At 39.3% G+C, this 12080-nt stretch overlaps 2 protein-coding genes across 4 annotated transcripts in view; both read right to left on the reverse strand.

The window, feature by feature from the left end:
- Positions 1–250: 250 nt before the first annotated feature.
- OTP84 (Tetratricopeptide repeat (TPR)-like superfamily protein) lies at positions 251–3193 on the reverse strand. The gene has a single exon (XM_089142068.1). It carries the CDS (start codon positions 2935–2937, stop codon positions 262–264), a length of 2676 nt encoding a protein of 891 aa, XP_088998194.1. The 5' UTR covers positions 2938–3193; the 3' UTR covers positions 251–261.
- Positions 3194–4077: 884 nt separating this feature from the next.
- Positions 4078–12080, reverse strand: part of LOC149029734 (histone-lysine N-methyltransferase ATX4-like) — a 30121-nt gene continuing 22118 nt past the window's right edge. For all 3 annotated transcript variants that reach the window (XM_089142072.1, XM_089142071.1, XM_089142069.1), the window contains 8 exons: positions 8961–9168; positions 7295–7381; positions 7119–7175; positions 6945–7034; positions 6531–6617; positions 5685–5759; positions 5331–5431; positions 4078–4573 (listed from right to left, as the gene is read on the reverse strand). In XM_089142072.1, the coding sequence (XP_088998198.1) occupies positions 4483–4573; positions 5331–5431; positions 5685–5759; positions 6531–6617; positions 6945–7034; positions 7119–7175; positions 7295–7381; positions 8961–9168 (796 nt within the window). In that variant the 3' untranslated portion in view covers positions 4078–4482. The remainder of the gene's footprint in view (positions 4574–5330; positions 5432–5684; positions 5760–6530; positions 6618–6944; positions 7035–7118; positions 7176–7294; positions 7382–8960; positions 9169–12080) is intronic.

Raw genomic sequence — 12080 nt, forward strand, 5'->3', positions numbered from 1 at the left:
CAAGTTGAGTGCAAACTCTGGTGAATTTTGATCCATTTATGGTAAAATAGTATAGATCCAGGCTGCAGATTCAACATCCCGGCAGATCAGTTCGTGTTGCAAACATTTGTCAATTCTAGTAATTCATCTTCCCGCTATTGTATATATTGATGTTCTCAGAACGGCAATAAAAATATTGAGCAGTTTACTGGGAAATTTATTGTTCCCACCATTTGCTGAAATTCAACTATTTTTCCTAATATATAGAGATTTGGATCTTGTTCACCAGTAATCTCCACAAGAGCAGGACCCTTCCCTGAAATGATGGAACCTCTTTACATCCCTGACGATTATATCCCTTTCAACAATCTTTGAGATGAACTTAGTTGCTACATGGCAGTCATTGCAAACTCTCAGGTTCTTGGTGACCCGAATGGTAGTTCCAGGAGGGGTGTTAAGGATACCAAACGCTATGGCTAATCTCTCACTGTGCCCACACAGAAGGTATTCCTTCTCTTCTTCATCTATATTGTGAAGAACACATGACGTGTCTGGGACGTAACCTTCTTTCTTCATCTTTTCTGACAATTTCTCAAGGAAAGCTTGGAGCTGGCCACTTTGCACGTGCAATTCATCCCCAGCCATGAACTTATGGACCTCATTCCCAAATTCAATCCAACTGCAGCCGGGTTCTTTCCTCACTCCCATTTCCTTCATGTTCTTTCTAACCTTCATTGCTTTGTCCCAAAGCCCAGTCGAGGAGTAGATGTTCGAGAGCAGAACATGGTGGCTGGCTATATTGGGTTCCAACCGCAGCAGATTCTGGGCTGCAATCTCCCCAAGCTTTACGTTTTGATGTATCCGGCATGCACCGAGAAAACTACTCCAAACAATTGCCTGGTCAGGCCCAAATGGCATGGTGGCAATGAATTGATGAGCTTCCTCCAGCAGACCAGCCCGACCAAGCAAATCCACGACGCAAGCATAGTGTTCTGGTGTTGGATCAATGTCATACTTGTATTTCATGTTGTGAAACAGGTCTAGGCCTTCCTTCACCATGCCAGAGTGACTACACGCAGCAAAGATTGCTATGAATGTCACCTTGTTGGGTTTCACTTCTCCCAATACTCCCTTGGAGCTCATCTGTTGGAATAATGTGAGGGCTTCCTGCCCTAGTCCATGCATCCCATAGGCCATGATAAGGACGTTCCAAGTTATGGCATTTCTGTTAGGCATCCCATCAAACACTCTTCTTGATGAGCTCAAGCAACCACATTTTGCATACATGTCCACAAGTGCACTGCCAACTGTAACCTCTGATGCCAAAGAGTTTCTAATGGCATATGCATGAATCTCTTTTCCCTTTGCTAGTGCTGCTAAGGCAGCGCAACCAGGAAGCGCTGTCATGAGTGTGATTGAATTTGGTCTGTATGAAATGAATTCATCTTCAAAGTTGCTGTTCTTTCCGTCTCTAGCTTCCGTGCTCTGCATTTTATGTAACAAAAGAAGTGCATCATCATGCCGTCCACTAGTAACATAAGCTGCAATCATGGTGTTCCAGGAAACCAGGTCTTTAACCCCCATGCTCTCAAATATCTTCTGTGAAATATCCAACTTTCCCATCCTAGAGTACATGTCCATCAACGCATTCTGCACATACCTGTCTCTCTCTAAGCCCCTCTTCACTACATATCCGTGCATACCTGTTTTATGAGAGAACGTGTCACAACGAACACAAGCAGGCAACACACTCGCCATTGTTGTTGGATTTGGGCATAGTCCAGAAACCACCTCCATCTCTATGAAGAGTTCTAATGCCTCCTCATCAAGCATGTGTTCAGCATAGCCTGCAATCATAGCATTCCACAGCCCAATTCTCCGTTCTGAGACACCATTGAAGATTTGACGGCCACTTTCAAGCTGCTTACAATTGCAGTACATGTCTACGAGTGCACTACACACAAAGGAGTTCTCAATAATGTCATAATTTTTAAGGGCATACGCATGGATTTCCTTCCCAACATTTAACATCTCTAAGTGGGCGCAGGCAGGAAGTACACTAGCAATTGTAACCTCATCAGGTTTAGTTCCTTCAGCAATCATGAGATGCAAGAAAGCCAATGCCTCTGCAAATCGATCATTTTGTGTAAATGAGCTGATCATGGTGTTCCAAGAAACCATATCACGGTTCTCAAACCGCTCAAATAAAGCTCTGGAGCTGTGAACCCAACCCAATTTGGCATACATGGCCATCAACGAGTTTTTCGTAAATGTCTTGTCATCACCACTTCGCAAACTATACCCATGAATTTGCTTCCCAAGCCGCAACCCGTAGTGACTACCCAGATGAGAACACGCAAGTGCAGCACTAACCAAACTAAACGAGGTGGGACGCAGCTTATCTGAATGCATACAACGGAAGGCATTTAATGCCAATTCCCAGTCCTCAAGCCTGCACAATGCAGCAATCAAAGAATTCCAAGACACTTCGTCTCTTTCAGGCATTTTGTCGAATAACAAGATAACACCATCGATGCTTCCACATTTACCGTACAAATTAAGAAGGGTGTTGTTCACCGTGACCGAAGATGAATGGTAGCCAAATTTTATGACAGCAGCATGGAGCTGCTTCCCTGAACTCAAGTCTTGGAGGCCTGTAACAGCCTTTAGAACTGCCGGGAAGGCAAAGTTGTCAGGTGAAATACCTGCAATTGTCATTTCAATGTAAGAAGAAAGGGCTTCCTGGAAGAGATTCTGTCGAGTCTCGGAGCGAAGTTTCTCGATCCATAATGATGGGGAGAGCGTTTCGGGTTTAGATTTCTGATTAGCAGTGCCAGTGAAAAGGGATTGACCTTGCAGTCCTTGTTTCTGAGACGTCGGTGGTCGAGCTTGGTGGGTATTGAGCGTGTCTGAATGAAGAGGAAGAGAGACGGGTAAGAGAGGTTGGATGGATGTCATAGTTGGTTTGAACAATTTGGCGAGTTATCGACTTCTGCAGCGAATATATAAGTTAGAGAATCATCTTGATCGTCGATGCCATATTGAAGTCTTCCGTTTCATTGTTAAAGGCCTTTCCATTTTGGAGCTATTACTGAAGAAATTTCTTCCCACGATTGACCAGTAAGCACCTCAAATATCATATCCTTTCACAGAACAAATGATCCGCAGGAATAAGAGCCACACCCGATAGGACGAAGTAAAAAAACGGGTATCAATTTTAGGGACTTTTTCAGCGTCATCCCTCGAATTCTTATTTCTACTATTTTGTTTAGAAACAAAGATCGTATTTTTCAAATTTACAATTGGCAACCATCCACCCTTTTTAAATTCAAAAGATTGAAAATTAATTCTAATCCATATGGGTAGAGGATCCAGATTGAAGGTGCAAATTAGACCCTGATGGCTTTGACCCCCAAACCCACCTTGACCCGAATAGAGCTTAGGCACAAGATTTTGGCTATAAGGACAGGTTAAGGCCAAAATATTCTAGCCTTGACTAGACCTGTCGGGCTTGTCTTGACCTTTCCCGATTTTTCGCCCCGACAACTGGCGGTGATTATAACCTTAATTTTTTTGTCTCTGATGCTTGATTTCAATAAATTAGGAACATGGACAACGATAGAGCCAATCAGGGTTAGAGCTAAGTATATAGTCAATTAGGATAAAGACCAGGGCCAATCAGAGCAAGAATGAGCTTGGCTTGGCCTTGTAGCTTAGGATCAAAGACAATAATCCTTGGCCGTCAATTACGGTCAGGCGAGAATGGACTTAGATTATAATATATGGGGCTGGGCTTGAGATTGCAAAAGTCCAGTTCAGCCCGGCCCTGTTGAGGTGAGAATGGACTTAGATTATAATATATAGGGCTGGGCTTGGGATTGCAAAAGTCCAGTTCAGCCCGGCCCTGTTGTAGCTTTAATCCAGACTCTTTAAGCATTCAACTCTATGAATTGTTACCAAAAAAAAAAAAAAAAAAAAAGAAAGAAGAAGAAGAAAGAACTCTGAATTAAATTTTTTTCTCTCTATGTAAGTGAAAGCCAAACTAAACGCAGTTCACCCAGTAGATCCAAAAAGAATAGTTGTGAATAAATAACTCTAAGAGATGAAACACATTAAATGGCAGAACCTATCCAATTGTACCAACCATTTTCCCGTGACAAATTTTCCTTGATAAAGATGAAATATTACATTAAAATGTATTTGCAGAAATGTCTGTTCTTTTGGGAGGGGTTGGGACTCGGGAGGGATATAAATTGCGGGCTACAGAACAACAATTTACATTTCTATAAAAAAAAATATTAAAATAAAAAAAGAAACGAAAGGGGGGGGGGGGGGGCGATTAAAAATATGTAAGGAGGGGAAAAAGAATAAGAAATTCTGAATTTTTATTAAGCTTGGAGCATTCATCAAAGAAATGAAAAGAAAAATAATAAAAATTCAGATATCTTGCAAGAAAAAGGTGGGCCAGCGCTTCATCCGGCGAAATAATGGTAATTGTGTCAGCTAATTCATGAATTTCCGGCAGTTGGGTGCTTTACAGAGGCAGGGGACCTTGAACTCATCACATTCATCAGGATCGAACAGGTAATCATATCTGTCAAATGCAATTATGGGAGAATGGTCAGTCTCGGAATGGAAACCTAAACACTAAAGCAATCTGCAAATGCATAAAAAATGGATCACCACACAATAGGAATTCATCTCAGCGTACTGATAGAATGAATAAAAAATAAAATCTTCTACGTGAACCCTAATTCTATTGTATGGTGGAGAAACATCAAGAAGGCATATACCTCTGTCCTAACAAGGAGATGATCATGACTCGACACTTCATGGACTTTTGCCATGTGCCAGGTGGTTAATAACTCTGACAACTGGATAGACAGAGGAAGGTCTAGATAGGCATGTATTTCAGCCACATTCAATCATATGAAAAAAGGGGCGTAGTTAGTGCACAGGACTCTCACCATTGCAAGTTTTGCTCCCACACTGCTTTTTATAGGGAGACTGTTTTCAGACTTGTCACAAAAGAGCAACCTTTAGTGTTGCAACAAAATGTCAAAGAGACTATTCAGCCATATGCCTCCCAGACATGTCTACACATGCCTATGGCACTCCTATTAGTATTGCACACTGCAATAGTCCTAGACTTCTGGAGCTTCATTTTACCCCTTGGAAATATTTTTGGGCTCTGAAACTTGTAATGTGTGCAGGGGTCTACAAATTTGGGACAACCCCATAATGCTACTAGGAGAAAAAGGACAGCCACGAAGAGAGAGAGAGAGAGAGAGAGAGAGAGAGAGAGAGAGAGAGAGAGAGAGAGAGAGAGAGAGAGAGAGAGAGATAAGTACGTCAACTCATCGCCGGCAGAAACATTTGTCTTGGCAATAAGCACAATCCGACTCTCGTCATCACCAACGCTCATAATCCTTGCATAGCAGTTGGGCATGCACTGTACCAAGGGAAAATGATTATTTTGAATCAGTGATTGACAAGATTAAATACTGGTAACCATACTGTATGCAACCATAAGAAAGATTCCACACCAGTCTGAAGGTTTCCTCCAGAATGAATATGTTAACCCAAAAAAGGAAAACATTAAATGATGGTTACGGAAAGAAACAGATTCAAGAGGTAAGGTAGTTACAATACAGCACAGCAACATACACAAACATATTGTCACAAATCAGTTCCAGTTGACTTACAGAATGGTTTATTAACCGTGCTATGTTTCCCTTATCTGTGGCATCAACCACTACTTCTTCACTGATCTTGAACAGCTGTAGGGTAGAAGTCAGTAGATCCCAATATTAGGCACAAACCCAAGATCACAAGTAAGCAACAAAAAGATGCAACATATGAACTCTAGCCTGAGTAGAATTTAAACCCCCCCCCCCCCCCCCAAAAAAAAAAAAAAAAGGGGAAAAGAAGAAAAGGAAAAAGAAGAAGCCTAAACAAAGGAAAAAGACGTCACATGGCTAAAAAGAAGAGAAAGGGCGCAAGCATAAGGAACTAACAGTGTAGCCCCACCATCCCCAAAAAGAAAAGAAAAGAAAAGAAAAGAAATGAACAATACTCTATATACAGTCATACATCAGGAGGCAGGGTTCCAAAACAGTCCCATTATATTTCTCTATGCCAAAGTGAATCCCAAAGAGGAGCATAGCATCGGGGTCATAAAACGTCCCCAGAGAGAAATGATGGGACCTCACACCTCCCACAAGGAAGCTCAAAGGCCCAACACCATGGGGGTAACCCTCTCCTCCAGGCCTGGGGCATGGGAAAAAGGAAGAAAGCTCATAGGTCAAGAGCCTCATCTTTCCCGCAAAAATATGGATGCAAGGCACACATTAAGTAGATGGTGGATTTTTCTTTTCTTTAATTTTATGTTTTTGATCAACTAGAAGGAGAAATTATCTTCTTTTACCTGAGTCCTTGCTTGACGGTTTCAACATTGACAATACAGGTCTTTCACACATACTTTCTCTTTTAGAAGTGCAAATAATAAACTTAAATCGAGAAAACACAGTCAAAGTGAGAAAATAAATTACATAGCAGTCTTTGCCTTCCATCCGGTAGCGTGCTTCCCTTAGATCTGCAACACTGCGTCTCACCTGTTCACCACGATACTCAAGAACCTGCAATGCATAGGAAAGTCAAATTAAGGAATGTGCTTGTCTTTGAAGAGTCACAGCAGTGGTTTTGTTAAGTAACTGCATCTATTCTGTACTACAAACCACCTGTATGGACTACATAATTACAAAATACAAATTTCTTCTACCTCACAGAAGGTAGGTTTGATAAGTGTTAGATGTGAATACAACCTGAATCCCATCCACCCACAAGAAGGGACGGGGGAAGTACTTGTAAACCATTAGTCCCTATAAGTACTACAAGAGATTTTTAAATTTCGAGGAGAAAAAGACGCATACACTGCAGAATCTATATTAAAGTTCAATGCATACCATTTCTCCCTCTTGAATATTTCGACGAGCAAAGAGACCCCATCCATGTATGCCAGATCTACCAAAGCAAACTCTCTCATTTTCCGTTCTCTACAGTAGTGAATAAAACACCAAATAAAGACTAGAAAAGTGGAAAAAACAACCAATAACAAAAATAAGAGATGAAGAATTTGCCTGTAAGTGTTGAAGCCGTTCCTTAAATGTTGAAAAGGATTTTGGATCCTTCACTTCCTGTTGAAAGAAAAATCAAGTCCATCATCAATTCTACCATGATTTGTCTCAATGTCCCATTAAAATAAATATAATAGAGAAACAACAAGCTTCCACTGAATATGGGTAAGACACATTACCCTATATGTGTTCAAGCATTCTATGGTGTCTAATGGATGATGGCATGGCCCCTTAACTTGTAGTGCTATTGCTTCTTCTCCAATCCTCTATCCAAGAGACAGACAACATGAGAAATTAAAACAGCATGATTCATTGTTATGCAAAGACTATCAGCTCCAACAAGAGATATCTCAAAGGCAAATGTTTGACCCAAGTCTTAGAAGCCAATCTAGTATGGCATCCATTCCTTCTGAGATCCAATGCACTAACATTTACAGAGTATTTGATTTGATTAACTTTCAGATATGCAAATCCACTATAAAACCGAATTCAATTACCCTTGTGAAAGATGTGCTTAATCTGAATGGTTGGAATTTCACAGCTCTATCTAACCTGCTACCTGCGCACACATTTTTTATCTGAGATTTCCAGAATTATTGGTGATGGCAGAGAGGATAGATGGCATTGCTCTCTTGTTAAAGGAAACAAATTCTCTACTCAGCTCTAGGCTTCTTTTATTTGTATTGGTGGTGAAGATTCTACTTCTTTTTCCAATACTAATTCCTTTTCTATCAATTCCATTAAGTTCAGGAAACTTTTCAATAGTTGGAATTTTCTTCCTAGATATTAAATCTTCTTGTGAAGATTCTTTAATAATGGGCTCCTTGTTAAAAATAGAAGCCAGAAGTGGATTCAATCGAATGGGCTATGTGGTATAGGCAGATCTAACACTGAAACTTTATGGCATTTATTTGTCTCTTGCAGTTTTTCTAAACAAATCTTAATGGCTGGTCCTCTTGGACTAAAAGCTGAACTCTTGAGAGCTGACTCTCTTTTGGAGTTTGGGATCAATAGTTGTTCCCTTTTCAACTGGGATAAAACTTGGATTTATTGGATTTTGTAAGTGTTAGCTATTTCTTTCTATTACATCTGGAAATGTAGGAATGAGATGGAATTCTCTCAGAAGAAGGCTGACCCTGGTAAGGTCCTTAACACCATTTTATTTTGGTTATAAGATGTTGGAGGTGGTCCACCGCGGGACTGGTTAATGGAGGAGAACGAAGAACAATTTGGAACAGAAAATATTTATAATGTTGATTTTGATAACTTTTAGTGGGATTTTATTAAGAAAGGCACTTTACTTATCGCAGGAAAAAAAAAAGTCAAGAGGATAGAAGATGGAATTTGAGAATAGCGATCGGGAACAAAGAGAAATGTCTGTTTCGAGGAGAAGGGACCAGATATAGTGGAAGGCTTAGTTTATGGATGGAAGACTTGCAATGATTTTAGTATTTTCTGCCAGGAAGTTTGGTCTAATTGTAATGAATTTTTGGAGATGCTCTCTATGCCTAGGGATAAACCTTGGCCTTTAGAGTTAACTCCTTATTTGCTGCTTTTGTAAGGAACTGCTCTGGTACTAGAATAGGTAATATTCCAAGGGAGTCCAATAGTAAAGACAGTAGTAATATTTTGTATCTTGATTACCCCAAAGGATGATCTATCCTTGAGGTAAGACTCATTTATTAGTTAATATATTTCCTTCTCTTTTTTTCCATAAAAAAAAAATGCCATAAAACAACACATCATCTGTACCTTACATTATATCTAATTTCTAAATAATAAGGTTAATGTCATATTAACAATTATCAGAAAAACTATTATTGAGTAACTACATAAATGATGTACCTTATGTTTTGATCTTTTAAAGACTCGGCACCTTGCAGCAGATGATACCTCGAATTGATCCCTCTCTGAGCCTGAATCCTGTATAACTTCTGTCCTGTTGGAAGAAATTAGCCTTGAACCAGTCCCCTTCTTGTTTTGAAGCAAGCTTTTGGCAGAGAAGACCCCTAGTGGTGTCTGTATAATTAACACAGTGTCTGGATTTGGAGCCCTGAGAAAATGATAAAAACATGAGGGGATAAAACAGGGACCAATTGCGTAAATGAAGCATTCACAGTAAACAATAGCAAAATCAGATTTAAAATCAGATTTTGATAATGTTAGAGATAAATAGATAATGAGAGACAACATGATGTAACACGATAGGGGAAGTCCTCCTATCGTTGTTTCCTTATTGGTCTGGGTCTTTGGTCATTAGTGTCCTAGTCCAAGTGAGTTTCCTACTGAGCTTTAGGCTTCATTAGGTAAGAGTTAAGAGATATATTTGAGTTATATTTCCTTTTTGTAATTCTATTTCAGTTTATTATAAACATGTGCTTGCTGATATGGTAGAATACACTGATTCTAACTCCCAGCCCCCCTGTTCTCCAATTATTCTCTCTCCTTCTCCCTACCCAGTACTGGTTAAAGATCTTGGGATTGTTTACAGATAATCAGGATCAATGATGAACAGAAGCAGAAAAGAAGTAGAGAGAGAGGGTGGGCCCATGGTTATATTTATTGTCCTAGCTGTAGGGTGACATAACTGACTTGAAAAAACCATAAGGTGATATAAATTAATTTTTTAATAAAAAGGTGAAATTGTGACTCCTATATAAAACCTAAACATGATAAGTCACCCTAGCATTAATTGTCTTTCCATTAGAGTTCATGCTTTAGGGGTAGCTTAGGAACTAGTCACCTTTTAATGTAATTTTTGTTCTTCACCTTATCCTCCTAAGCAGATGTATGTAACTCCTATTATTATCATTAGTTAAGTAATATAGATGAATTTGAAAATCCCTCCAACAAACAAAATTCCACCAATTCCATCTTCTCTTCTCTTTCTTTCCTTCATTTCCTTTTTCTCAACTCTACCTTATCCCTCCTAGGTAGGTGTATATATCTCCTATTATTGGGATTAATAAAGTAAAATAGGTGTACGGGAGATTAGAATCGCTCCAGAACACAACATTCTACCAATTCCATTTTCTCTTCTCTTTCTCTCCTCCAATTCCATATTCCTCAACTCTTCTTTTCCACTGTTCTTCCTATATTCACAATTGTAATAATGCAGATCCAGCACCAAATTGGACTTCTCTTTTCTTCTCCTTTCCCCCCCCCCCCTTCTTTTGAAGTTTGAAGTGGGTGTTGGGCCTTTTATCCATAGGTTTTATGTGATCATGAGCCTATTGTAAGGGCCTAAAAACTGAGCGTCTGGGCTAAGCAAGAATAATAAATTCAAAGGCAAACTTAGTGTTGAAGGCTTTGTACAACTAGAGTCCAGGGGGCTAAGTGAGAATAATATAACTAAGAGCAAATTACATTTACACCCTCTGTAATTTATTTTATTACAAATGTCCCTTGTGCCTAACACGGTTAATTTTAAGTAGAAAAGGCACATTTACTCTGCTGAATCATTTTATAAATGAGAAATAAAATGAGAAAATTACAAGATTAGTTGACATTAGGTTTTAATTTACAAAACTGACTACCCGATTTTGATGTTACGGAACAAGCCAAATCAAGTTTTGTGATTGCATAACCAAAAAAGTACCCCACACTCATCCCCATATATTTTTGTTGACATTCTTGTCCCTTTCTTCTTCCTTGTGACAATCACCTACGACGAAAGTCCTGTCTGCGACCAACCCTGCTGTTGGTCTGAACCCACACCCTTCCTAGGCCACTTGTACTAATGAGACACATCACCATCGGCTCTTTCCAGTCTTTGACCTTATCCCTACCAGCATTCTGTTGCCTAAGTTGTACTGCGACTTGCACCAATACCGACACCCTCCTAGAGATGGGTAGTCAGCAAGCATGAATGAAGAATGTCGGGGGAGAGTAGGGGAGGAATAATAGAAAGTTCAAGGTGGAGGCAGCAACATCAGGCTCACTTCTGATGATTTTGATCAGGTTTTATTAATTTTATTTTTTTGTCCTTTTTTTCTTTTTCTTTAGTTCTTATGAAGTGTTGGACCGTAATCCTCATTAACAAAGTTTCCTTCAATTTGCAGGCTTGGAATGAACAGCTGAAATCTACAATTGAAAGAATTAAACAGCCACTCCCCCATATCCTTTGTTTATTATTATTATTATTATTATTATTATTATTATTATTATTATTATTATTATTATTATTATTATTATTATTTATTATTTTTTTTTATTATTTTTTTTTAACCTCTTTAACTTATCTCTTTCCCTTGTTGACCCCTTCTCTGCTTTTCCAATCCCCTACCCCCTTCTCTTACAACACAAACACAGCCACATGGGACCAAAACAGCATCCCTTTTTTTGGACTCCTTTCTCGTCCTAATTTTTTCTGGCTGTCCTTTATTTTTTTTCTGATTACCCCAGCAAAGGACTGAATTTGGTTCTTGTCAAAACTTAAATTATTACTATGAATTGCAGCAAGAGCGAGGGAGTCATTTATTCCTCCGGCTGGAAATAGAACTCCAGGCAAAAAGACGGGCTTTGGGACTGCAGCAAAGAGCCAATGATAATCCTGCATGCAGACCGAGAGGCAATTCCGCCCATCTAATGTGATTGGAGACGGTTGGAGGTGGGGTGGGCATGTATTGAATGGAAATGGTAAATTCAGGGGTAAAAGTAAACTGAATTTTCCCCAATCTTATAGTTCTTCTTTTTTCTTTTTCATTATTACTTTTCCATTGAAAGTCAAAGCAGGTTTAAGGGTAGAGTAGTGTAATTTGAGAATTTTGAAAATATAGTTGATGTTAGAGTCATCACTTAACCTCATAATTCTAAAAGTAGGGGTGAATTTGATATATAATTTCAAATACTGAGGCTGCACAAGTAATAGAATAAGTTCTAGGGGGTGTAAACATAATTGTTTGCAAACTTAGGGGGTGTATATATAATTTGCTCGTAAGTATAGTAGGAATCCTAGATCTAATA

This window comes from Hakea prostrata, chromosome 1 (genome assembly GCF_041222555.1).
Source record: "Hakea prostrata isolate BN-2017 chromosome 1, UWA_Hpros_2, whole genome shotgun sequence".
Lineage (NCBI taxonomy): Eukaryota > Viridiplantae > Streptophyta > Magnoliopsida > Proteales > Proteaceae > Hakea > Hakea prostrata.